The following is a 27273-nucleotide window of genomic DNA, read 5'->3' on the forward strand; positions in this document are numbered from 1 at the left end:
GACAATTAGCTGGGCACCTAAGGCTATCTTAATAGATTAAAAGACGATTCTAACGTTCTTTGGCTAGGTATACTGCCGCTAACCCAACGCAGACTCAATCATTTCGTGCGTGATTAACATTAAATCATGGATTGATCTATCAGTTAAGGCTATTCTCTCACGCGGCGGCTTAGACAGCTCTCCCTATTGCGCTCGTCTACTGTAGAGCCCATAAAAGCTAGCGTGGAGCTTCATGTCGGGCATGTCAACATATATGATCAGCGTGCTCCAAGGTGCATGCGGCAACATGCCACTTGGCGACTCTAATGAGCAGAAACCTCTATGTAGTGTCACTTGTAAAATCAGAAAATGGCTAGTTAATGACTGGCCTTCTCATTCAACTCATTCCTGTATGATGTATGAAGTTATGAACTATGGGAATATGATTCCGATCTAGGCTTTTCATTCTGCAATAACAACACAAGACTGAGGCAAAAAATTGACGATGAGAGTTTGGAAAATGCAACCCGGAATCATTATTAAGCACTTAGAACAGAGCTCATGACGCTGCTCAAGTCACCAGATTTCGCAATACATATATTGGTGCAGGTCTTAGAATTCCTTAGAGGGAGATAGCAGAGGGCGCAGTCGGGTGACGAAACAAGTAGATGGGTATATGAATTGACACGTTCTCAGTCATTATAGCAACCAGTACGCTTCGTCTTCTCCGAAAAACAACAACAACAAAAACCAAGTCAAAATAAAAACACCAATTTTAACAGACAAATCTCGACCAACGAATACGGGTGAATTTGACATTTAATAACCTGTCATCAAAGGTCTCAGAGTGGGTTTGGACGTCGAGACCTCAGCCGGAGCATCCGAGCGTCCAGGGGAATCTTTATTCGTGCCTAGCATGGAATGCATGGATCGCCAGTTGAATGGACATGCTTTTGGGACTTTGGTTGTGTGGAGTTCAGTTTAGTACTTTTGTTTAAAGCTCCAAATGTCAGCTCAGGCTGTGTCGGGTGTTCGGCGGTCGGATGTTCGGCGCAGGTCAATTCAGGAACTCCCGCACCACTGAGCCCCGCAACCGCCAATGGCACGCTGCCGAGTAGACATGGTTTGAATGTGCCGGGCCGTAGGATCGCACTAGTGCATTTCAGCCCTGAAGGATCATGTCGTAAAAGCAACACGACGTACGTGTCTTGTTCGCTTCTGCCTGCTGAAGTACACCGCAGACTTGTTTGTGCACAACGTGCCGATCACTGCCGGAACAGGTGCCTATTAAGGACCCGCACTTTGTACGAGAGTCAGCGTGGAAATTGATGCGAGCTCTTGAGCATTCATCATTGAAGCCACAGGAGGAGCTCCGGTGTCGAAACATGGGAGGCAAACTAATGAGTTGATGATTTGAAAGCGCGAAAGGGTGCAGCTCAAATCTAATATAACAACCCAGGTTTGAGTCCGTAGATCTCGACGGATGAGAGTAGCGTTGCTTGAGGTGGAAATTTTCATGTCACCCAATATTTGCGGCAACGCTCGGCCTTGAATGGGAAGCGCAAGTATGCGGTGAACAAATTGTGTACTTCGTACTCTGCCGGGCTTTTGGTTCCAGGGGTCTCAGTGAACGATGACAACATGTGAGTGGGATTGAGTTTACTACGGTGTCTGAATCTTTATTGGCTTACGGACATCCAGGCATCCTGAGTCCCACTAAGTTGTCCAAGGGGACTTTGTGCTAAGTGGTTGATCGCTTCCACTTACATCTACATAGCCCACATGTTGCGGGGATTGTATCGGCCGCCATTGGGTTCTGCTTGAGGGACTGACGGTAATTCCTGGCAGTCATCGTAGCATCGTGCAATTCCTTCAAGCCCGGCATCTTACTCAAAGTCCAGAGTCTAGAATTGCCCCTGCCGCAAAAGTCCCACGTACACAATACTGGCTGGGCGGGCCTAGCCTGCCATCTGTGTTTGAGACCAGGCTTCTACAATGAAGCTTGCGGAGGCTGTCGATTATACACTAGCATTTTGAAGTATAAATAAGCTGCGATGTTTCCGCAAAGGAGACCGATCATCTCCATAAGCCACACATTACATACACATTACTCCTCAACTTCATTGTCAAGTAAATCGCAGCCATGCAGCTCCTCCAAGTTGTTTCCGTTCTTGCTTCTTTTGTCGCCGTCAGCTCTGCCACGGCGACTATCGGAAGCTCTTGCAGTGGCGCAGCCTATGACTGCACCAACGACTTCAATCAGATCGCAGTCTGCAACGGCAACCGATGGGTTCTCTCCGCCCAGTGTGGAGCCGGATGCTGCGTTTGGCCCGGCGGCGACCCTGCTCCTTGGTGCAGATGCTAAATGACGTTTAACACGACAACGTACGTGGATTCCAAGTTTTCCGTTGTAACGAATTTGAGTTTGACACCTTCAGCAGTCTTCAGTACCGACGGCAATAGTAAGGTACGGTTGTGAACGCCTACAGCCTGACGGGAACGGACGGTCATTGTCCACTTTCAATGACGGGACGAAGCCTACTTTTCATGGCAAATTGTGCCATGTTGGAAATCAAAATAGCTACCTAGGATGACTCTATCAAATTCAACAAAGTGCTTCTACTCCCCATAACTTCTTGTGACAGAGACCACATAGCCGACCGAAGGTTGAGGTTCCTGTGATCAGTGTGCAGCGGAGGTGGGGCAGCTTCTACAGAGTGAACATGTGATGAGCTCATGAATTTGGAGGGCGATGCAGTCTACACTGCGGCAAGAGGATCATAGAACATGCTTCGGTTATTGCAGAAGTCTGACGTTTTATTGCGGCTATATCTCAGCGATTGTGAATCCGAGTTCTTTGTACGCAACGCAATATTAAATCAGGGTGGGTGATCCATGACTCTTGACTTCTCGACCAACTGTTATAGTCAGTGCCTTTTTCGGAAGGCAAGAGGTCTAGATGGTAGTTGCGTGCGAGGTGCGCCACAATCATTCTGATCATCAAGTCAGCGGCGTACCGTCCCAAACACTGCCTCGGGCCAAAGCCGAACCTCCAGAACAAGTATCGTCTTGCCCGAGTGTCCTTGTATGTGTTGTTCAAAAACCGATCCGGGCGAAAGTGCTCATTGTCAGGTGCCCACGCCTCGTTGCGCACGTTGAGGGCGTACGTATCCACAACAAAGCTGGTGCCAGCAGGTATCACGTATGCTTTCCCGGGCGCAATGTCAATTCGACGCGAAGTTGGTGCTGCTTGCGGAACGGTGAATGCAGCTAAAGGTCGCAGGCGACTTGACTCGAGGGTGCAGCCGGCTAGAAACGTAGAACGCCCCTCGCTGAGGTAGCGGGCGAATGCTTTAGTATCCTTCTCATGGCTGCACGCTGCGTCGATTTCGTTCCTCAAGCGCTCCTGGTCATGTTGATGGGCCGCCAAGAAGACGGGCACCCACGATAATCCACCGACGGTTACGTCCAAGTTGGCGAAAAGGGACTCGTCCAATGTCTGCAGTAGTTGGTCCTCATTCATATTGCCCGTGGCTACAGCATCGTACATGGCGATAATAGGCGGTGGCGGACCCCTTTCCTGAAGCGCATATGCCAAAGCCATCTGGTTGAACTCTTTCCACGACGACTTGAACCTCGCGATTTCGGCATTCGCGGCAGTAGGAAAGAAGCGAGCCCAAGAGAATCTGTATAAGCCTCCTCGTATGACATGATCGTTGAATATGTGAGTGCGAAGGGGCACCAGGTCTTCCAGCAACTTGATAACTTCAGGCGGGAGCCGACCATAAAACTGGAAGTAACTTCATGTCAGAACTTGGTCTTTGTTTCTGCGGATATTGCATTGAAAACGTCTCCACTTGATGGGAGATGTACGTTAGACCCGGAGATCCAGCCGGAAGTCGATGGCAGGTACATGTAATAATGGCAAACGGGAAACATCATACCATTTCAGCAATGATCCGGAAAGGCAGCATCGCCAGATCGTTGACAGGGTGCAATAATCCATTCGCCAAATTGCTCTCGACTTGAGCATGTAAGTCTGCAAAGTGCTGCTGCACAAGGCGCTGGAAGTTTTCAACTTGCGAGGCCACATGGTTGCGCTGGAAAGGAGCTTCCATTGCGCCGCGCACGGCTCGCCAGTCTGATCCGCTGATCAGTCCAAGACACTGACCCAAAAGTTGGTTCATGTAGAAACCAGAGTTGTTTGCCGGCGCCTTAGAATGCTTGTCCGAATCTTTGAACACCTCCTGGAGCTGATGAGGTCTTGTCAACACACTGGCGGACTCAAATGTAAGTAATGCCCCAAAAAAGAGGAAAGCAGACGCACATTTCCGGCTGCATCCCAGACCAGATGCGGTACACGCCCCCATGCTGCTCCCTCCAATCTTTGGAATTCTCAATACCGTGTAGAAATTTCGCAGTATCTCCTTGTCCGTTTGGCCACACGTAGGGACAGGAAGGGATTGTGGTGCGTTTGCCAGCGATATTCAACACGGGAAACCGCAACTCTAGAAATTGCTATTTCGTGTTAATTAGATTGCCACTCCAAGTCCAAGGCTACTTACATTGATTATCTTGGAAAGTAGAGTTCGTGACCATTGCGTAGATCTTCTGCGGAAAAGAACATCCAAAATCCCCGCGATAAGTGCTAGGGTGCATATGATTGCAACATTCTGTACTGAAAGGCTCATGATCATCATCGACGCAATTGTAGTCAATGGACATATCTTGTTTGACTCCATCCACAATTCTTCCCACAGAACTACCGAGCTATGCCTTCAAAAACAGAACGTGACATTTCTAGGTGAGTCCGGCTCAATCTCACGACCAGGCTTCCTATTCGGGCAAGTCAAAATACTGACGGATTCCCCATGACCGCTGAAAGTCCGGAATTCCCCATACTTGCCGCATTGAAGAGAATTTGTGTGAGTGCCGTTTCTTTTCAGACGATTTAAGATTTTCGCATGCGGATAAGGTTCTGTTCGAGATCGTCTGAACAACTATTGTGGGACAACCACCGCTTCAAACATGACGCACTCTGGATGCCGAAATCAAATTGCATCCCACACAGTTTTCGGTGCCTGTTGAAGTTCCAGGTAGACATGGGGAACTTTCACAAACATTATGACTTATGCTGGAAATTCAAATGTGATAACTGTAGACTGTTGCTGCGAAACGAGGTTTCAAAGTCTCTCAGACATAGCTCGTTCATGGCCTGAGTTCAATCGCACTAACCCAGGCGTTTCTCAGGATGTATATGCTCTGCACCTTCCAGCCAGAAGTTTCAGCCAGTTGCCTCCATTCTTTCTCAGTCCGCTCACGTCCTTTAGCAGTCATCAGCATCTGTACGTCCCCATACTGCGCCAACCTCCCCATTGCCCCATCTTGCAACACCGCATCTAGCACCACTAATCTAGACTTTTCCTGAACTACTATGGCATCGCGTATGTTTTGAAGAATTCTCTTGACGTCTGGATCGAGCCAGTTATGTAGACACCACTTCATGACGTAAACCTCATAACGGGGAATCGGACCGGCGAGAAAGTCTCCTGCAACAAGATCTTCTGCTGATACACGATCGCCGACATCGGAGAATTGACCATCATCAGAGTGGAAAAATGGTCGAGTGTGATCTATGACGGCAGGTAGGTCCAAGATTCCGCCTCTCACTAAGGTCATGGTCAGATGGAACTCATTTCCGTTGAGAGGCATAGTTGGCCGGGACTAGCCCCCAACGCGTGAAAGGAAAACATGATGACCACTCACTAGTCGGATATTCTCGTAGTAAAGAAGCAAGAAGTGCGCCACCGCCGCCGCCGATGTCCAGTATCACTCGGTCGGCCACGTGATGCCAGGGGTAGTCGGCGAGAATCCCAGCTGCCTGCGCAATTTGACTTGCGTTGAAGGCTCGGTGCACCCGCGGTAACCAACCACGCTTTTGAAAATAGGTAAAAATATCGTCATCAGTGTCGTAGTTGATCTGAGCTGCGGTGCGGGTGGAATCAGTGCGTAGTGAATCTGGAATGCCGCGTGCCATGTCATAGAATTCAGTAGCATACAACTCCACCCAGGTATGCCACTGAGTCCAGTGATCGGATTTCAGGAGATTGGACCGCGAATTGTTGGTATAAGTGTCACTTGCGGCATCGTAGACGAACAGGCCGTTGTTGTATAGCAATCTCATCACAGGTCGCAACCGGTCCTCACGAGCCCCAGCGCTCTCCGCTAGCTGAGAAACTGTCAAACCGGGGTGCTGGCCAAGAATGTCTGGAATCTTGAATGAGACTGCAGCGACGAGGGATTTACTACTCAGGTAATAACCTAAGGCAAGACAGATCAGTAACGACTTTGTAAATGACAAAGATGGGAACAAACCCATGAAGTGATCTGCAAGAACCAGTTGCGATGGTTGCAGCATCTGTTTGGCGTCATCTAGGATATCTACCACTTGTGCCGCTATCGTTCCAATCTCCCTATGCGGCAGAGCCTCCGGATCGTGGAGTGTGGCATTGAGCTCTACCTGCGTCGCTGGCTCTTTCAATGTGCTGATTAGATCTGACAGAGCTCCTCTCAGAGACGTAAGCTTTTCCACCGTATTGTTTCGATCGCTGGTGCCGTTTGGCATATTGGAGTCGGATGGTGCCATGCTGAGCAAAATGTGTTGGTGGTGACGACTGCAAGAATCCAGTGGTGCACGTTTAACGGAGAATCAGCAATATTAAGAACGAGAGTTCGTGGTGTGAACATTATCAACTGTCGAATTACATCGAATTGCACTTTGCTGTATGATCCTGCGCACGTTTGAAGCCATCAGATGAACTCAAATGCTCAATCAAGGTTCGCCACGCTGTCACCTGTGCGCCATCACGCAATGCGGTCTCAGTCAGACAGCAGATGATTACTACGATATGAAGCTCAAGACGTCTGTGTCAAGCCAACATAACAGCCGGCGCTAAAAGGTTTCACAACGTCCGTCTACCCGAAAGTACATTTTGCGGATGTCCATGGCGAAAGGTACAGATGACAACTGTGCACCTCTGCATTACGCTATTTCCCGTACTTTTCATGTCTCAACTGCTGCGTAAATGGGATGACGAAAACGATCTAGATTTCACAGCAAGGCATGGGCAGCTCCATGGAGCTATACATATGGGCAGCAAAATGACCCTGAAGTTTGGAATTTGGTAGAAGCAAGCCCGAACACGGCAGATCGAGGGCATCGTTATCCATAACATAGCTCCAATTCATAAAACCGACAAAATGCCTTTGAAAATACTCATTTCAGGAGCCGGGGTGGCCGGCCCATCTCTCTCGCTTTTTCTGCTTCGCGCAAACCCACTACATCATGTTACGATTATCGAACGTTCGCCAACTTTACGCAAGGGAGGACAACAGATAGATTTGCGTGGGCAGGGTATTCCGGTTATGCAGAAGCTGGGACTTTTGAATGCCATCAAAGCTCGCGCCGTTGCCGAGGACGGCATCGCCTTTGTTGACGCCCGCTCTGGCAAGCAGTGGGCTGTGTTTGGAAAGAACGACTCAGGCAAGGGCCGACAGGCCTTTACCAGCGAGTATGAAATCATGCGAGGTGATCTTGTGGACGTGATATACCAAGCTTCTCTTCAGCAAGCACGCATTGCAAGGGCTCAAGGAGGTCTGACATACAAATTCGGCACGTATGCGACAGATATACAACAGTTCGAAGACGGCGTGAGCGTGACGCTCTCTGACGGGAAGGTGGAGAGATTTGACTTGGTAGTCGGAGCGGACGGCCAGTCTTCCAAGACTCGACGACTTGCCTTCGGCCAGGATTCAAGCAGCGAGGTCTTCGAGTTCTCCGGGGTGAACTTTGCGTTTTTCAGCATGCCCGGGGACCGGAACGACACTCCCACAGCACAGGCCTGCTTGGTACCGAACCGGCGATTTATGTCCATACGTACAGGAGGGAGGCCTTCCGCTCAAGGATACCTCGGAATTATGGGAAATGCTTCATCCTGGCGAGGCTTAACCACTGGCACCATCGATATGCAAAAGCAGCTCTGGGCAGAAACATTCAAAAATACAGGATGGCAATCGGAACGCCTGATTAGAGGACTCTTGAACACTGATGACTTTTATGCTCAACGACTAGGACAAATCAAGATGAAAAGTTGGTCTCAGGGCAGAGTCACCTTGCTTGGAGACGCTGCATACTGTCCAAGTCCGATGAGTGGCATGGGTACAGCATGTGGTATTGTTGGCGCCTACGTCCTAGCCGGTGAGATCACCAGACACGAACATGGGAACAATCTCAGTGCCGCCCTACAATCTTATGAAAAGATTTTGCGACCATTTATCAGCGAGGCCCAGAAGTTACCATTGAGCGGGCCTGGGATGATTTACTTGGAAAGTCCATGGAGCGTGTGGACGGCCAATCGACTGCTTGGAGCTCTATCTTTCCTCAGGATAAACGAGATGGTGAATAGACTGATGCCGGAGGATAAAGGCGGATGGAAAGTACCCGACTATCCAGAACTGAACCTGGGAGAGTAGTTACAACCAGACGAACCGAGAGGAAATTTCTCTCAAGTCGTGACGGACGAGTTCGTGCCATGAAGCCTAAATTGAAAACAAATTTCACAGCCTACAGCAATGACTTTATATGTACAATAGTTGATATTAACTTAGGTTTGGTTGCCTGGGGCCCACATGTGTCAGGATGTGATGCGTCTCTGCCCGTAGACTACAGTAAAACGTAGTCGAGCCCCGACTTCCTGGACTTCCTGCTGCAGTTGGGAAGGCAATGTTATCTCATCAGACTTGATATAAGTGTTAGGTGAAGCCACTGTTTTCGTTAGATGAATTCGACATGGTGTTGTGACGTAAGAAAATGGTATTCATACCCCTGGCTTGGGCCAAAACTGGTCCTACGACTTGCGATAGACTCCTAGTACTCTTCGCCTTGAGGTCCTCACCTCCTCGATTCTTCGCCCCGTAAAAGACGTCTACCGAATGCTGCTTTACATTCTCAAGGTCGATGTTTTCCATGGCAGTCTTGAGGTGGACCGAAAGATTTGGGCCGAGGCCGCCTGCTTCCGAATTCTGCTGGTGATAATACAACAATCGCCGTAACGCCGGCCCATTCTCAGAGGTACAGTCATTGTCAAGCTCCACAAGTTGCAACCAACCCCCAGGACGGAGCAAGCCTCCTAATTCGGCAACGACAGAGGTAATGGTTGTCGCTGGAGGCGCCACTGCCGCCATGACTAGGCGCTGATGTACAATATCGAAGGTCCCGTGCCACTTAGTTGGGAAAGATTCAAGGATGGACTGATTAAAAAATTCAATGTGTGGGGGTGGTGACTTGGGATAAAGACTAGGATTGATGTCGGTCCCGACATAATGGTAGGTGCCAGCGTCGGCTCCATTTGCGTCCAAGTACTGTCGCAGGTCCAATAACCAGCGACCATCGCCGGCGCCGGAATCTAAGATTCGCAAGTATCGCCGAGAGAAGTCGACGGGAGCAAGAATGGCTCGGTCACCCATGGCGTGCAAAAGCACATCGTGCTGATCATGCAGACGAGCGGATTCCGACTTGTTGTCATCACAGTCTTTGGTGTATTTGATGTAGCCTTGCATCTTGTAGTATCGAGTGTATGCGCCTGCTTCGGATAATTGTTGACCTTACCGGAGTCCTGACGGCGAGACGGCTGACCTTTACCAGTTTCCACGACCACACTAGCGCTCCAAGGACGGCAACCCCCAGGGGCCTCCCGCTGGGGAAGTCCACTCAACTCGGCAGTCAATTCCGAAGGCGGCGAAAAATATAGACCCGTTTCGTGGTGTTGTTTGAGAGGTTCAGCTGAATCCGCCGCCGTGTCAAGGACATGAAACGTTTCTGTCAAATTGTTGTCAAAGATAGGACGATGTGCAGACATCTAGACGTCAAGATGTTAATGTGGGAATTTGGCACATTTTGGACGGGATCAAGCACGCGAGCCCACCCATACAGGCGGAATCATGAATCGAGCGATCGCGATTACGGCGAAGGCCAGTTGATAAACCTTATGGCTTACCCACCTAACGTGGCTACCGGTTTAGGCAGTCGAAGAGTCCTCCGGTGGCACCATCGGACTGCCGGATATCGTCCCTTCATCCCTTTCTACATTCAGTAAAAAAGCACTGTTTCGTGGCAATTATGGCGGCGTCCGGAAGTGAACGACTCAAATCGGGTAGGATTACTGCGAGAGTGTCAGAAAAGCCATTCGAAAACATGCTTTTGGTTTTCGAAGGCTCAACTGCTGATATCGCGAGGTTGCAATACGACTCTGAAGGAAGTTCTTCTTATCAGAAACTTTTAGAATGGATTATACAACAGGCCTACAACTACTAGCAACGGTGTTGCGAGTGGGTGTGGAATCGATCCTCCAGGACCAGAGTTTCACTACCAATGGCGGAGACTCCATGGCTGCTCTTCGATTTTGTATGGAGTGCAAGCGGAATGATATCTTTGTCCCCGTTGATCGTGTTCTCTCGAGCGGCTCTGTTACAGAATTGCTGCGGCAATGCCGACCAGTATCTGTCTGCAACAACGGCAAGCACCCGCAAATTCGGACCGGCCACGATGCAAGTATTCGCGACAACGAGCCCACGAGACCAAGAGAACACTTTCGGGAGGTCGGCAGCAGAAGTCGACTTGACGAAAAAGCTGCATTATGGCGCGAAAACAGAAACGAGTCCAGTTTACGCAACGCAATCGACGAGTCCTTGGAATCCAACGCCGGCAGGCTACGCCCTATCCTGACTTTCACAGACGAGTTCTGCACCGGCAACCATACAGTATGCGACATGTCAGATATTCAAATTTCTCTTGTTCATGGGAGTCTGGAATCACCCGGAGCGAACATAATCTACTACAGCGAGATCCACAATCCGAGCCATATTTTCCGTCTCAGAGAAGCCTGGATGAAAGCTTGCAGAGCAGAACCTATTTTCCAAACAGCGTACCGTATCCCAGACGATGGACAGGAGATTCGTCCTCGACTTTGCTGGCGAGAGTTCAAAACAAAGAGCCGAACAGCCTACAGGAACGCGTTGCTTCAAGCAACTGGGCCAGGAATGCCTTGGCCCGACAACAATGGAGTCGATTTCGGCCTGCGATTTACCGTTCTACACTACCGTACGAGACGACCAGCTGATAGTAAAGCCGCTGTGATCTGGGCGATTCATCACGCTTTGATTGATGGCTGGTCTGCCGGCCTCTTGGTCCAGAAAGTGCACCAAATGGCGTCCGGGAAACCTGTACCCGCGCACCCTGGGCCGGCCTACGTAGATCTCTGTCGATTTCAACAAGAATTGAGATTGAGTCGAAAGGCCGAGGGAGATCTATTTTGGGCGGAGCAAAGTATCAAGTTAGCAACAGCTTACGATGAGCTCCTCATTGCAAATGCACCAAACGCTTCTGTATTCACCAACAATGTTTGGGGCAAGAGGGACGAGATGCAGGTTCCTGTCGAACTTGCTCCCACCGATCATGCTGCTGTTAAGGTTGCAGCACAGTCCTGCGGTGTCACTCCGGCCGCCTTCTTCTATGCTGCCTGGGCAGTTTGCCTCGGGCTTTACGCAAGTTCGGACAGTGTTGTCATCGGCGCAGTTGTGTCGGGCCGCAACATTGGGCTTGCCGGTATCTTCGACACAATAGGCCCCATGGTGAACACATTGCCACTCCAGGTCGATCTTGACTGGCAATCTTCATCTCGAAAGCTGGTAGAGGATGTTTTTGCTCGAATCCAGCGGTTATCTTATTTTTCATGGACCACGCCAAATAACGGATTCTCTAGAGTAAGGGGAAATTTGATGGCTTTCACACCCAATCCCGAATCCTGGGTCAAGGGTGCTGGGGTTGAACAGTCCTTTTACAAACACACAACGAACTTGCCTCTCAACGCCATCGTCAAAGAAGATGGAGGTGGCATGGTCATCCAATACTCTGCTGAGCGCTATACCACGAAGGCGATGGAAACACTTGCAAGCATTTTCAGAGCATCGCTCTTGTCACTTTCCCGCACCGAGGCAAGTCTGGAGTCATTACAACTTGTGCTGCAGACGTGCGGACGGAGTTTGGGCTTGATGGGCAACTGGAAGTCATTCGAAACGACAGTTCCATCCGTCAGAGACGATCTTGTGACGTTATTTGAGGACATTTCAACACATTACCCTGGCGCGATCGCCGTCGAGTGCGGAGATCAAACGATCACCTATTGTGAGCTAGAGAGACTTTCTGGCTGCGTCGCTTCAAAACTTATTCAAGTGATACAACCTCAAGAGGTAGTTGCCGTGCACGCAGATGGTTCCGTCAACTGGGTTGTGTCCATTTATGGCATACTACGAGCTGGAGGCATCTATTGCCCTTTGGACAGATCGCATCCTCAAAGGTACCGCGAATCCCTTTTTGAGGCATCAACTGCACGGGTTTTTCTATCTACAGACAAGCGCTCAACTGCCAGTATACCGGCTGCAGCTGAAATTGTAATAAACGTTGCCGCCGCCATGGAAGATGTGGAGGCGACGTTGTGCTATGATTTTCATTTTCCAATGAGGACGGCACCTCGACCAGCAGACAAGGCGTACCTCTGCTTTACGTCCGGCTCAACCGGCAAGCCTAAAGGCGTCATATGCACACATCGAGGTCTTGTCGCTTTCCAAAGAAACCTGGAAGTCCGCTTGGGTGCATCCGTTGGGGTCAGGATTGCACAAGTCATGTCCTTGGCTTTTGACGGTGCCATACATGAACTGTTTTCAGCCCTTTCATACGGAGCTACACTCGTTCTGCGGGAGACGGACAGTCCAGCAAGTGTACATCATCTTTATGCTGTTGATTGTGCCATTCTTACCCCATCTTTGGCATCTGTGCTGGACCCGGACGATTTCCCACAGCTAAGGACTGTGTATCTGGTCGGCGAAATAGTACCGCAGACTGTGTGCGACACATGGGCTTCCAGTAAGACCGTGTACAACATGTATGGGCCAACAGAGGCAACTTGTGGCGCCACGATCAAGCAACTACGACCGGGCCAGACAGTCACGATTGGGAAGCCAAACCCAACCACCAGGATATATATTAGACAAATGCAAGCGACTGGCTCCTCCAGGTGTGGTCGGCGACATTTACCTCGCGGGCGTCCAGGTTGCCATCGGATACATCGGGCAACCAGAAATCACTGCCGAGCGCTTCCTTCCTGACCCATTCATGAAGTCGGGAGAGTCCATGTACCAGACTGGAGATCGGGGCTATTGGGACGATTCCGGCGATATCGTTTTCCTGGGTCGCGCGGACCGTCAGACCAAGCTTCAGGGATTCAGAGTGGATCTTGAAGACCTGGAAGCCCGTATTCTACGTGCTTGTGGTCAGCAGCATGGAGCCAGCGCCGTGGCTGTGACAACTCAAGGCGATCAACTGATTTGTATGATCCAAACAAATTGTGGAGATCTCGCAGGAATGCGAATGGCTATTCGTGACGCTCTTCCCCCATTTGCGATACCCAAGCACACTTTAGTTACTCGTCAGCTTCCGATGACCTCAAACATGAAAGTGGACTATCGTACTATTGTGCAACTGGTCAACGACTCAAGCATCTGTCATCAAAATCGGCCGGAAACAAACGAAATTTCTTCAACCACTCGAACAGAGGCTGTTGTCGCTGCCATCTGGGCTCAAATTCTGGAGAACGAAGCTCTGTCCCCTCGAATCGGCCCCGACTCGAATTTCATACAGCTAGGCGGGCACTCCCTACAGCAGCTGCGACTAGCAGCCAAGTTGAAATCCGTCTTCGGAGTTCTCATCACGCTCCGAATGATAATGAATATCCCAACTCTGCGGGAGTTTGCAGCCGCAATTGACAAGATGGACAAGATGTCCCTGCCCCCTATGGCGGCCGAGGGAAGAAATGATGCCTGGCTTGGAGCCTTTGACCCCCGCCCGATCGAAAGAGAATGGTGGAGAAAATATCAACTAAGATCTGGCACTTCGGCTTTCAACGTAAGCTGGGTTGCTCAATACTCCGCAAGTATCGACGGCCCGAAATTAGCTAAAGCATGGAACGCTGTGCTGGCACGACATCTCATCTTCCGATCTCGGTATGTGCAACATGACGGTTTCGGCTTGCGGCGAGTCTTGTCTTTGTCTCCTCCGCGTGTGAACAGACGGCGCCGTCTCAACATCCGCAGGGAATTGAATCGGAATTTCGACCTGAGCACGTCGCCCCCTGTCCGGGTCACAATGACGCGCAATGCAATAATTGCTATTTGGTCGCACATTGTGTGTGATTACACCACCCTGGGTATCGTCCTCAAAGAGGTGGCCACCGAATATCATCGTGGACCATTGGTTCCTCCTTCCCCCCCAAAATCGCCGCCAGAAGTGTGCGGCAGGCAGATTTCATCTGACGAATCATGTGTCGCGTTCTGGTCGGCTTACTTGGATGGAGTGAAGAACAAGCGCCATCCTTATCTGGGAAATGACATTGAACGAGTTGATTACCGGGGTAAATCACTCGTGGGACGCGTGTCTGTCTCCCTATGGCACCGCATGCAAGCCTGCGTGCGAGAGTGCCGGGTGACCCTACAGCAGTTGCTGATTGCTGCAGTCGCTGCGGCCGTCACAATCGAGGACGAAAAGATTGATGTGACATTGGGCGCACCTTTCCTCAATCGGCATTCCGAAGCGGACATGGAGGCTGTGGGGTTGTTCCTGGAGCCGCTGCCAGTTCGTGTACATCATGTTGATACCACGTCGACTCTGAGGTCTTACCTTCATACCGTTCAAGACTCATCTCAAGGTGCTTTGGCCCACGCAGTCCCGTGGGACCAGCTGCTGGAATATTTGGGCATCGATTCCGGAAGCCAAATTCCCAATCACCCAATCTTCGACTGTGTCACTTCATTCCACGATGCTCGCTGTAATGGATCCAACAACACGCAGCAGAGCAGATGTGGTCCTTGGGATAATGCAGTTTGGGGTGATGGTGTCGAACCACAGCTGGTATGGAGTGACGGCGCAAAGTTCAAGTTGATGGTGGAGTGCCTGGCATATGACGATGATACGCTCTTAATACGGCTCGAGTACGACACGGCTTGCTTTGAAGGCAGTCATCGTGTTTACGATGCACGAATCAAGGCTGTGAGAAGAATGATACTGACATCCATGACGATGATCGCTTCACCAGAAAATGGCACCGTCGGTGGCTTGCGGCAAGGACTTCGACGGTTATGGGAAATAGAGAAGAGACCTGGGGTTAAGAGTGTTCCCAGCGTGGATTTGCTACACCCTTCTGAAGGCCTGTTCATGAGACGCTTTTCGGGCTTGAACAATCGCTGAAAGATTTTTCTTTTGCTCGCTATGACTTATTTTACTGGGGAAGAGTATGATTTGATTCTGTATTGTACGTTGCATATCGCCAAATCATTAAAAACCTCATCGTGGTCTGGAGTTCTGATACAAATATTGAAATTAACAGTATGAGTTTTGAAGCCAAAGTTGGCGAAGAGAATTTCCATGTTAGGAAGTGCCAAGTCCATCATCAATGGGCAGATTGATTCATTTGCTAATAATATGCGCCATCTTTGCCTCCATTATACGTGTATATCAAACACCCGACTTGGACGCTGCCGCCTACGCCGCCATTGTTGCCTGAAATTGAAAGTCAGCTGAGTTTCTCGAGAAAACCGCACCTGAAACACTCACAATTCAAGTAATTTGCCCTCATGAGATTGTAACATGTTGGACTCTCATCACCAAGCGGCCGCTGTATGTCTTGGCTAATTTCCCCCGTGTCGCACCCCGGCTGCCATTCAACTTTGAAATCATGTTTGATTCTCCATCGATCCGAGTGACGAAATCGAATAGCCGGATAGGGCTCAGCGCCGTGTACACTCCTTCTCAGAATAGTCCTGCCCTTCTCGGATCTGCAAAAGGCGGCGACGCCATCCTCCTGCTTTCGGGAACGAATATCAGCGTGCCCTGGGAAGTCGGCTTCGTTATGGCACCGTCTCGCTTGTTCCATTAGCGGCGTGGCAGATCCGGGAAAGTATATTGGCGGAGTGACAGCTGTCTGGCGAACAAGAATAGGGCGGGAGACTGATGAGGCATGGGAGGGAGATCTTATGGTGACCGTGGTCCCAAGCGATGTAAAGTTGTGAGGTTGATGCCCGCCTGCTCGAGTCTGCATTCGGGAACCCATTGTTGCTTGCCCATTAGTTGAAGCCCCATTGCCTGGACTTCTTCCTGTGATTGAAACGACGAAAAAGGAGATGACTGCGTACAAAACAAACACAAGAAGCATGATTGGAAATGAGTCAAAGTCTGGCTCAGAACTGGAGCTGTTAATAAGTTCACCGCAACATCTAGCTTTAAATCTTTTCTCGATGGTATGAATATACCCGTAAGGATTAGAGAGAAAAAGAAGATCATGTATGCTTCAATGGATGGAAACTTGCTTCATCGGGGTTTGTTCGCTTGCGCCGCAAACAGCCAGTGCCATTCGTCTCATGGGTTACACGAGTGCTAAATGCTTGGGCCCAGAGTGTTACAGCACGATACCATGAGGCACCATCTCCCACAAGAAGTTCGTGCAGCAAGTCTGGCAATCAAAGGGGTGTTGTGGACCGGTAACACACGTCGTGTGGTGGTGGATACGGCCGGCAGTGAATCAATGCATGCCAGACTGAATCTGAAAGACAACATTCGATCTCAAGCAAAAAGCCACGCGTACAGGTCCAAAGCTGAAATCAGTTCGCTTGATAATCATCCTACTATGCACTGGTCTTCATAGATGAAGAACACTGGGCCACCTATGAGCCGGTCTGGAGCAATCGTCACGGCTTATGCAATAAACAAGTCGTTCAGATAAATCCTGTTTTTTTACTCCTTCATTCTATCCGCAATTTGAACATCTTTGACATTGTGGATTCCCACTCCCGCCGCGGCCCAAGTCCCAACCTGCCTGACGGAGTACCGCCCCAACAGTGTGCCTCGGGTTTTACCTACAGATGGGCCACCTGATGTTATCTAGTAATCGGGAAATGTATCAGTTTCAATGGGCGACAGTAAGGTTATGAAGAAAACCTACGCCGGCACCTACCACAATACGTGCTACGTCGACTAGGTGTGGATACGGTTCAATTATGTCAGGGCGCTCGGTTTCGGTGCTGCATCCGTAATTACCGGCATTTCTTTGACCACTTCCAACTCTCGATAAATAACTGGACCAACCGCGGTCCGTTGGTAAGCGGCGCCGGGTTGTCGACTGACGTTTAGGACGGAATATTCCCCAAAGGCAGGCCAGGCGTGATGACTGGGGGCTGGTCACACGACTGTCCCTTTTCAGTAAGTCTTCTGGCTATTTGCCTCCAGGGTAGCGTGGCCCTTTGCTCTACCGGTTCCTCAACCTCTTCACGTTTTCGCTATCTTCGGGGTACTCCAGATTCTCAATGTCCAGACTCTCTTCGAGAACACGCAATGGTTGACAACCAAAACCCATCGTAATACTTTGCGAGAGTAATTTGACCTAACATGAAGTGGTACTCGATCAACTGGTTTTAGTCGCCAGGTTAAAATTAATCAAGTGAGTGACTGGATCAGCTTTTCTAAACAGGCATATAACCTGGCTGAGTGGAATTGAAATACGCCAGATAGACCTTTTTGACAGGTCCTTATTGTATCATTACTCTTCTGTCGTTCTTATTTCCTCTCTGAGTACCGGCAGCGAATAGAAACTCCGGTCACCGTGATAGCGCCCTGAATCGAGTTCATACCAAGTCTCGCCCTCTCCCCTATCTCCGTCTGGTAGAAGACTCGTTGCCCGTCAGCACTGCCCCAACCTATCATAGCTGCAAGAACCGCACCCGTATCACCACTTTGACCTCTTATTGGGAAGTCGTTCTCCACGCTCCATCCCCAGCTGACGGCAGTAACTTCAACACACGTTTGGAAGTTGTCTGCAAAAATTTGTCTGACACTTATAGTCGACTCTGCCCTCACCTCTGCAGAGACATCTCCGGGGAAGTGCACGAGAACGAGCTCGGTCACAGGGCATTGAAGCGCGACTGAAGAAGAAGGCGTGAAAGACAAGTGCTTAACGAACTCCCCATGGGTAAGCAAAGCAGGCAAGTCCTTCACAATTTCGACGCCGTGGCTAAGATTGGCCCAATTTTATCAGTCTCAAACATTTTTCAGCGCTTCCTGTAGTGCAACTTACAGCTTCGCAAACACTTCATGGTGTTCAACCGAGTCAAAGTCGAAGAATCCCCACAACAGCAATGGATTCTCAATCTCCGTGCCCCAGAATGCACGATAAGGCCCTCCCTCTGCAACCGTCACAGCCCTGCACGCTCCTGAGAGAAACGATCCCTCTGGTGTAGAGTCGTCCATGGGGCTCAAACCGGGCTTAACACCCATGCACCCTACTTCGGTTACTGTCATTGTGGTAGTCTTCGGGATGTTGCGGTTTTCTATTCATTTAATGGAGTATCTGGCATGCTAGAAAGCTTTTCTATAGTCGAAATGATGTCTTCTTTTAGTCTTTATAATAATTTCATTACCAGGCAGCAGTCAAACACTTTGGGATCTGATCGCTAGATCCTGATGCCTAAAGTGCGTACCCGACGTTGCTGACGTTGACGCTGACGCTGACGTCTCGTGATATGCAGTTGTCAGATGACAGGCAACGACTTTCAGACGCATCTGGACCTAAAGCTGCCGTATTGAACAACTCACCTAGAAGGCAACAAACGCGGAGTGTGTGTTCAATTGGCAATTCAATTTAGCTTGTGATCACGGCCACCGTTTCCTAGACCCAACCTAATTTGAGGCGAAGCCCTGCAACTACGTTGAGTGCTAAAGCCATTTGGTGTGTAAGGAATCCCGGCGAGAGTTGTAAGAAACTAAGTGAACCTGGCCTCGTTGGGCCATTTGCGGCGTAGCCATGACGTTTGCCACGCACATGAGCACCCGAATACATGATGAATGACACAAACCCGGGGAATTGTGTATGGAACCGGCATCTTACCACTGAATACCGAATACCGAAGGTCCCCAGAAAATGAACTGGTTCGTCCTTACTTGCCCGGCTGAGGTGGTTATATCGGCCATACCTGCTTTGCTTGTGCCCAGATTTGGCCAACAATTGAATAAATCTTCTACCCCGCAACTAAGAATCTTCGTCTTGTAGTGACTCCGTCTTGATCTTTAGATTCTCGTGTGCTTTCCGTGTTGAGTAGTTTTGCATGCCGAGCCCGCGTAGCAGGGGACCCGTAACATTAATTAGCGGATTTGTAATTGTTAGTGTTACGAGCGGGTCAGGGCAACCAACTGTGGCACAAAGCAAAAGCTTCGCTAATGACAAATCCGCTGTCATTATCCCCTGTTCTGCATTATATAGTTACAATCCTACAGTGACCAACTGTAGCGGTCGTAACAGTTAGGACACATGCTTGTAGGGGACGGTCCCGTTTGGCCTCTGTGCATAACTTAACGTCTACCCAGGTGGTACAGAAATGGGGATATTGTCCAAGGCGTGCAGTGTGATTCGGGGCCGCCCCTTCATCTGGCTACGACCAGGGCCGGATACCATATGTCCCTGGCGTGTCAACCGGGCGATTATTCACTTCACCTCGCGTCAGAACGACAGGCGTTGCTTTAAGTCTCAGCTGCATGGGAAAGGGGGGTCAACTGTTTTGTGCAAGTATGCCGTACGAATACAGTCATTTGCTGAATCCAGAATATTCAATGCCGGCCGAAATGGCGAACACACGCTTGGCGCTTATGAATTTGCTTAAGCGAGAGATCAGAGACAAATGAGCAGCAGGATAGAAAGTAGAAAATGCAGGGATCCATTGCTTTTTTGCAGCTTATGCGCAAAGCAGTGCCCGGTCTCGTGTCCAGGCTCGCCGACCGGAGATCTTCCATCTCGTACGTCCTGTTTCGCTCTAAAGATTCGTTTCGGCGTAAATTCGACCGTTGGGATGCATAAATTTCATCCATCATTGAACTTGCAACGCTGCGCCCATGGCGGTGTACCCCTAAAACTGACTTCCTCGTGAACATGCATGCATGGCCAGTGCAACCCGCAAGCGAGCACCACTTCTCCTCTCGATGCACAAGCAACTGAGATAAGATAAGCCGAGACTTCAGGTCGTAGAACGATACATGAGACGAAGGAGCTGCAGCCTGCAGTGATTCCGCAGTTTTACCAAGCACTCACCCGAAAAAACGTGGAGGTCGATGCAACTGAAGCCCAATCAGGGGTGCCACGGTTTTCGACTGGTGAGCCACCAGGCGACGTGCAACTGCAACAGCTCAGTCAGTCAAGTCTCACAGTCATTGAGTGAGCGCATAATCACCCAAGATTAATTCCCTTCTAATTTCTGGTGGCTGATATCCATTCACGTCTAACAGGGAGGCAGACTTCCAGAATCCCTCGAACAATATTGTGCTCTTCAGGTTGTTCAAAGAATCGTTTTGGTCACACCAACAAACTCGCTCGACGAAAGCAACCTTGGCAGTGTCCGGTTTTGCTCAGAGCCAGCACCCCGGCCCATTACCCCTCAGCTACTCCGTCATTTTACCTGGTTTGCGATCCCCACGGACAAGTGGAGACACGCTGTTAATGGAGCACGGGGGGAATTCTCGACATCTGCCGCGCCCTTTGTCTTGGTCAGAAGAATCACAATGCGTACGCAATTTTAATGAAAGAATCTTGCCTCCGCTTGTCGTGCCGGCCAAGATCTATCCGTCTACTCGGAGTACGTCACGAACAAATTTCCACGACCACGACGAAGGCAGCTATGCGAAGACGACAAACCCGATTGGCACCCCCCCGCTACGCAGGGTCATCATGGAGGCCCAGATCGTTAGGCAGAGTCCAACGTCTCGTCGACCATTTTTCGATCCTGTCAGAGATGCCTTGTTCGTGAATGAAACAAAGGGAGCAGAGAACTATCAGCAAACACGAACAAACGGCAACGAGAGTTGGGGGCCAGATTCAAGCAAAGGTTCGCCAGATACCGAGTACCAGCACCAAGCTCCCAGCAAGAAGAAGAAGAAATCGACGAGCGAGTCTGGTCAGCAGGTCTTTCAGTTTCTGTCCATTTCCCACCCGAAAGAAGCGCGACTCTTCCGCACGAAGATCAGGTCTCACGCCGCACAGAATCCCAATGCACGTGAGAAACGGGTCGCCGGCTTGAAACCAAATCTGCCGAAGCGTCTCGCTCCTGATATCAAAGCCGAAGGAAGCCTCTCCAACTCTGCCGGGTGCGATGAAGACACATTGCAATCCAAGGAAACTACCTGGAGAATACTGCGTCCTCAAATGGTCGCATCGATTCAAAGCTCCCCTCACGAGAAACTGAACGAAAATCAATACGAAAAACATACTTCAAAAATAGGCGTGCTTCGCGACTGTTTCCAACAATCAGCTCCGCGCCCGGTCGATCTACCATTCAAAGAGAACTTCTTACCGGACGGAAGCCTATCATCAAATTTGCCGCGGCAATTCACGCTGGAAAGGTTCAATGTGTCGTTAAATCGGGACCATGACAGTTGTGCTGCGCAAGCCCCAACTCGTCAAATTGACGCTTCGAGCCCGAAAAGATTGAACAGTTCGCAGCAGAGCAACCTTCCTAAGACTTGGCAAGCTGCGGATGTGAGATTTCGGGGGTATGACAAGTATGAGCCAGAATGCGAAATCACCGAAGACGACCAGGAGGAACATATGGCTGAAAGGTTGAGGAGAGGTGCGTGATCCATGGAACGGGGTTGGAAGCCGTCATAGGCTCTTCCAGATTGTCTCTGAGTCTCCATTAGCTCCAAATCGCGGTTGGAGGCCGCGCAAAGACGCCCAGGCTAGGATGCAGCGCAATTATGCCCTCGAGTCGAAAGGACGCATGCTCATGTCAGGAAGCAAACCGAAGCATGGAAAATACAGCATCTTCTCTCCCGTTTCCCGTTCTCCTTTTGTGTCCATGGAAGGACCTTACGCGTCATGTTCAACTGGAAGGTGTAAATAACCTGAAATAACACGTCCTAAATGGAACATCTGATGATGTACTGACAATAGACAATCAAATAACACGATGTTCGTTGCCTTTTGACTATGACATGTTATTGCGGCAACAGGTGATTATCTTACACAAGATTTCGTCTTAATACAGAACCAATAACCCCTTAGGCAAGCGTACAGTGAATAGTTTAGATCTCACATTCAGTCCAACGCTTTTTAGTTATCCTCTAAACCGTCTCATAGCACTTGAACCGAGGTGATTGCGAGAGTATGTTATCTCGAAGCCGGTATTCTTCTCTCTTCTTGTTTGACCAGCAGTGCCACATCCAGTTACAGCTTCCCTAGACTGCGTCTGCACATGAGCGTCTATATTTGCGGTCGACCGCGTCAGTCACAACTATGAAGCGGTGCTATCAATATCAGGATTGGATCCCATGACTTAATAAGCAACAATGTCCAGAGAAAGACAACGTTTCAAGTTTACATGTTTTCCAACTTGCCCAATTAACTTCATTTATGTGATTGTCTAACATGCTCACTTGCCCTTTTGACGGTATGGCTTTCGCAGGACTAGAGGCCTCCCGTATCGCTAGTGCGAGTAGGCGTTGGTGTTGCGTTTCTTGCTGTCCGTAACTTGCGGTCCAAGACCATAAGTGGCACATCAGGCGTCCAGCTACGTATCCGAGCAGGAGCACATTGGAGTTCAATTTTGCGTCACGAGCAATCCAGACCAGGCGCTTTGCTTTGGAAACGGCCTTCGATGACATTTCTTGTTGTTCGCCATGCTGACTATCGCTCGTAGCAGGCCTTGACAAGTTCAAATCTTTGAGGTGCCTGTCGTCAAACCATGCCGAGCGACCTAGCGAACGCCATTACAAGGACCTGAAAAGCTTCAGGGGCTGCTCTAGCAGATGTCAGTCATACCCCGGCATCTGTCATTGACTTAATTTGTGAGTGCACCGTCCCATCTGCAACACCTTTCTTCATCATCTTCTTCTAATGATCACCCGCAACATAAGGTACGTGGGGATGTACAGCCCGGACGTCGTACGTAGTACGCACGATGAGCTGGAGCTCTTTCCGCCGGAAGAAAATGGGACCAACTTCAACTGCTCGCAAAACAAATCAGAGAACTCATCCTGATTGCTTCACTACCTATGAACCCGAAGTCAAGATGCTCCGATCACTGCGTTGACCATAGGATGTTCATGATAACTTAGAAAACTTGGCCTTGGCTGGCGTTCCGGCCTCTGCGAGAACGCTAAGCCTAAGAGCTCGACACGCACTGGTAGCCTCCTAGAGGCAAGATCTGCAGTCTTACCAAACGTTTTCGTTAATAATCACCCGTGCAGTTTGCAAAAGTCCCCTGCATAAAGCATTGACCCCGCGCAGCAAAATTCTATAATCTCTGCAGTTGGTTGTCGTGAAAAGAGAGAAGCATTTTCCGATTTGGGATGGTCATCAATGAGACCCATTTCGCCTACCACACACAGTGCCGAAACCACCCAAAGTTGCTGAGAAACGTCCCCATCGAGAAATGGCACCCTCCAGCAAGTGGACATAAAGCTTCTACACACTCGTTGATGATGGTCTGTGTATCGACATAATACCAATTTTCACGGGGCATAGGAACGACCTTCTCCAAGGTTAGACTCCTCTGGTCTCAAGTGTTTTATTTGATCCACACTCAAGAAGGAGCGTCGTTTCGTTCGGAACAATTTTGACTTCATGTAATGATGAGGCCATGTAGTCCTACGCACAGGGGATTACCCCCTAACCATTGTATGACTGAGAGAAAATGGCGTGTGATACTAGGTTGTCGGCGAGTTTTACTGCCTTACGATCGCTCGCATTTGGCTGCCTTTAACTCTTACCGAAATAGGATCGACAGGCTGCTCAGATGGAAACGCAGGGGTTTATCATGATGTCTCGGGATGTCACACTCTGGATGTCACAATTTCACAACAGTCACCACCTAGGATTGGCGTCAGAAGTGTCGGTGGTGTCGATTATCGGAGGAATTAAAAGGCCGCAGTTCCCCTAAGTGAGACATCATGAAGCCACCTGGGCCCCTGGAACTGTGCAACAGTACAGGGACTTCAAATAGAAATGACTGAGCTTTAATCCAACTCGTTCTTTCTTAATTTATGGTCAATTCTGTTGCACGGAAATAACAACAGGAAATGCCGGCAAAGATTACGTGGTAGTCGGAAAGATAGGTAGGCAACTTCGGCAAAGAGCCATTTTGGGAAGAAATCCGCTTACCAAATGCCAGGCAATCATTTGGTATTCCCTTTCTCCTGGAAAAATTGGTTGATGCGAAGATGGACGAATTAGCCACTGGTACAGATGCAAACATCTCAAATAGGGTAATCCAGCGATGCATTCAAGGCCCCAGGAACGAAAAGGATTCCATCCCACCCTCCCAAGGGTTGGAGAAAGCTTCACCCCTGCGCCCATTTATGGAGCCACAGGACATTTCCTCCGACATTGCGGTGGCCGAACGATATTATAAAGGCATGTCGTTGGGCTGGGCCAAGAAGCAAGTGGAATTTTGGATATGTCGGAAACGGAGAGGCCTGCGCTGCAAAAAAGACAGGTTTCGATTTTACCAGCGCATCTGAAGGAAGACGGAAAGCAGACACGGAGGACGTCATAAGCGAAAAGTACGGAAGGAAAGAAGAACATTAAGGACGAGACCTTCTATAGGAGTGAGGATGCGAGAGATTGAAGCTCATCACAGATCACCTTGGAAGAATTGACTAGGAATTAACTTCAAAGTGCTGCTTTCTTTGAATATCCGAGGCCTTTGGGTACTAGTAGGGAATAAACATTGCTAGCAGAAGGACGGTGGTCTTTCGGTCAGTGAAAAATCACTTCCTGAGCCGCCAAAGAGTATCATAGCGGCAGGATTCCAGCAACGAAGTTAAAGGGAAACGAAAGGCATCGAGCAGACACCTGATACAACTAAAATTACAGACATGTGAATGTGGAATGAAATGACGAAGTTTGATCTTGATATGGTGCTGTGCAATTAGCCAAGCCAACATCGAGCCCACGTTGTCGTCTACAGCATGCTGGCATAGCTGTGTTTTTATGAGGTGAGAGATGATTGCCTCAGACGGTACAAAGACGTCAATAGGGGAAACATTCTCCGTTCAATGAAAGGGTGCGAAGGCGCGACACTGAAACAAGTGTTGGATATATCGAAGAGGTATGACTTTAATAAACCTTCTCTCGTAACAGAATATCAGGCAAGCGCTCGCTAGAAAAGACAACATCGGTCAAAAAGAGCCGCTGAACTGCCAATGGCCCGCCAGTAGGATGAAAGATCATTGCCAGTACGCAAAGGAATGTCGCGGAACAGAGGGCGAAAGGATACTTGCGAATAAAATCAATAACTTTTCCTTGATATCTATGGCCGGGAAGGCCTGCAACCTCTAAACTAGCCGAGGAACGAAAAAGAAAAACATCCTGATTGGCAAGAAACAATTTTTTTTTTTTTTTTTTTTTTTTTTTGCAGCTTCCCTCCTACATACCACCCCACCGGCACCCACTGTTAGTGCCGCGCTGGGTCCGCCACATCAACACTAACACTACCAAACCCATCCCACACAACCAGAACCCTCGCCCGCGATGGCCTCGCAGCCAGCCGCGGGCCCCTCGCGGGCCCCCAGGGGCCTCTCATCCTCTATGCATAGCCTCCCCCGGACCCCTCCTCCCCCTACCTCCTTACCTCCACGACCGAGGGGCCTCACGCCCCCCCCTATCCGGCCCTTGGGAAGGGGGCCACGATCGGCCGCCGCCGCCCTCCAGCAGGCTCGAGAGGGTCGGGCCCTCCGAGATGAGGCCCTAGACCTCCTCGCCAAAGGCTTAGATGCCCTCATTGGGACGGCCCCAGCACGACTGAAGGCTACGGCGCAGGACCTTATCGATACCTTTACTCGGTTTGCAATCGCAGAAATCTCCGGACCCACCCCTGGACCCGGCACTGGAAAAACATATGCCCAGGCAGCCAGCGACTCTAACGCTAGCGGCCCCGGCCCCGGCTCCGGCCCCGGCTCCGGCCCCAGGCTGTACCCAGTAACGGGCCGGCGGGACACCAGCCGCATGCGCCAGCCTAAACAGACCCAGGACCTCCGCCTACTAGTTCGGCTCCCTACAGAACACATCCCTACCTCCAGAACCCTAGCCCCTCACTCAGTTAAGATGGTGGTAACAAAGGAGCTTAACTTACAGCCGCAAGACCTAGTTGAGGTCCGCCATACTGCTACAGGCTTCTCACTTCAGCCCCAGAATAAGGAGATCCAGGCCTTACTTCTTCAGAGAGCCCCTGAGATCAAAAACTGCCTTACAGCTGAGAAGGTTGAGGTGCCTACTAAGTGGTATCAGTATATCGTCCCATTCTGCCCCCTCTACTTTACTAGCCTTGATGGTAGTAGGGTTGGTATAGAATCTGAAATAGAGGAAGAGGTCTTCTTGAAGACAAAGCAAAGGCCCCTCTTTTGGCGCCCAACCCGGGATAGCCCTGATATAGCCACAGCTACGCAAAGCCTGATTATCGCCCTCCCTCAAGGGGTTAAGGAAGGCTTCCGCCTGTTTGGACAGTCAGGCCCTGCCCGTCTGCTTCCCCCAAGAAAACATGCCCCCAAAAGACACTCCCCTGGCTGCCAAGGCTTTCACTCAAACCGCTACTGCACCCGGAAACCCCTCTGTGAGAACTGTAGCAAACCCCTAGATACTCATGAGGCTGGGATCTGCCTGGCTAGGCCTAAGTGCGCTAACTGTCATGGGCCCTTCCCAGCAAGCCATGTAGACTGTCCGGCTAGGCCCCTACTGGTTAACGGAAACCTTACTATTCCAACCCGGAAGGAACTGCGAGGGATCCAGAAGGCTGGAGAGAAGGCGTCTGACGATCTCCTGGCAAGCCAGGCCTGCTCCCCAGGCGGCACGCAGCAAGCTGAGGCTAGGCCAAGCGCTACATCCAAGCGCCCTCGGCCTCTGACGCCTACACAAGACTCAATTGTTGTTGCAGATACTGCTAGCGTAGCTGGGAGCAGCAGTATGGAGGAGGATGAGGCTGAAGACTCTGAAGCCCTCCCCCCCCTAACTAACCGCCCTATCTATCCACTCCCAAGCAGCAGCAGGAGCCAGAGGGTAGCCCAGAAGCCTGACTATAACGTTGTTAATGCCTACACCCACCTCGACCTCGACTCAGAGCTATAGGCTCAGGCCAGCTACCCCACAGGTACTACGAGTT

General features: G+C 50.1%; 5 protein-coding genes across 5 annotated transcripts; 2 read left to right on the top strand and 3 right to left on the bottom strand.

The window, feature by feature from the left end:
* Positions 1–2086: 2086 nt before the first annotated feature.
* aclM (O-methyltransferase aclM) lies at positions 2087–6625 on the bottom strand (the record flags this gene model as incomplete). The annotated part of the gene is made up of 6 exons (XM_037330177.1): positions 2087–2340; positions 2899–3769; positions 3924–4232; positions 5215–5648; positions 5746–6300; positions 6355–6625. The coding sequence occupies 6 exons, from the start codon at positions 6623–6625 to the stop codon at positions 2087–2089; spliced, it is 2694 nt and encodes an 897-aa protein (XP_037172095.1).
* A 779-nt stretch (positions 6626–7404) lies between these two features.
* Positions 7405–8511, top strand: CGCA056_v014936 (Uncharacterized protein; the record flags this gene model as incomplete). Its single annotated transcript, XM_037330178.1, has 1 exon — positions 7405–8511. One exon carries the CDS (start codon positions 7405–7407, stop codon positions 8509–8511), a length of 1107 nt encoding a protein of 368 aa, XP_037172092.1.
* A 344-nt stretch (positions 8512–8855) lies between these two features.
* sirN (N-methyltransferase sirN) lies at positions 8856–9597 on the bottom strand (the record flags this gene model as incomplete). The annotated part of the gene is made up of 2 exons (XM_037330179.1): positions 8856–8863; positions 8913–9597. 2 exons carry the CDS (start codon positions 9595–9597, stop codon positions 8856–8858), a joined length of 693 nt encoding a protein of 230 aa, XP_037172093.1.
* Positions 9598–10422: 825 nt separating this feature from the next.
* Positions 10423–15334, top strand: aclP (Nonribosomal peptide synthetase aclP; the record flags this gene model as incomplete). The annotated part of the gene is made up of 4 exons (XM_037330180.1): positions 10423–12220; positions 13110–13996; positions 14046–14094; positions 14604–15334. The coding sequence occupies 4 exons, from the start codon at positions 10423–10425 to the stop codon at positions 15332–15334; spliced, it is 3465 nt and encodes a 1154-aa protein (XP_037172100.1).
* A 2361-nt stretch (positions 15335–17695) lies between these two features.
* CGCA056_v014939 (uncharacterized protein) lies at positions 17696–18436 on the bottom strand (the record flags this gene model as incomplete). Its single annotated transcript, XM_037330181.1, has 2 exons — positions 17696–18149; positions 18213–18436. 2 exons carry the CDS (start codon positions 18434–18436, stop codon positions 17696–17698), a joined length of 678 nt encoding a protein of 225 aa, XP_037172101.1.
* Positions 18437–27273: the final 8837 nt, after the last annotated feature.

Source organism: Colletotrichum aenigma (assembly GCF_013390185.1).
Source record: "Colletotrichum aenigma strain Cg56 chromosome Unknown KSG_Cg56_contig10, whole genome shotgun sequence".
Taxonomy (NCBI): Eukaryota; Fungi; Ascomycota; class Sordariomycetes; order Glomerellales; family Glomerellaceae; genus Colletotrichum; species Colletotrichum aenigma.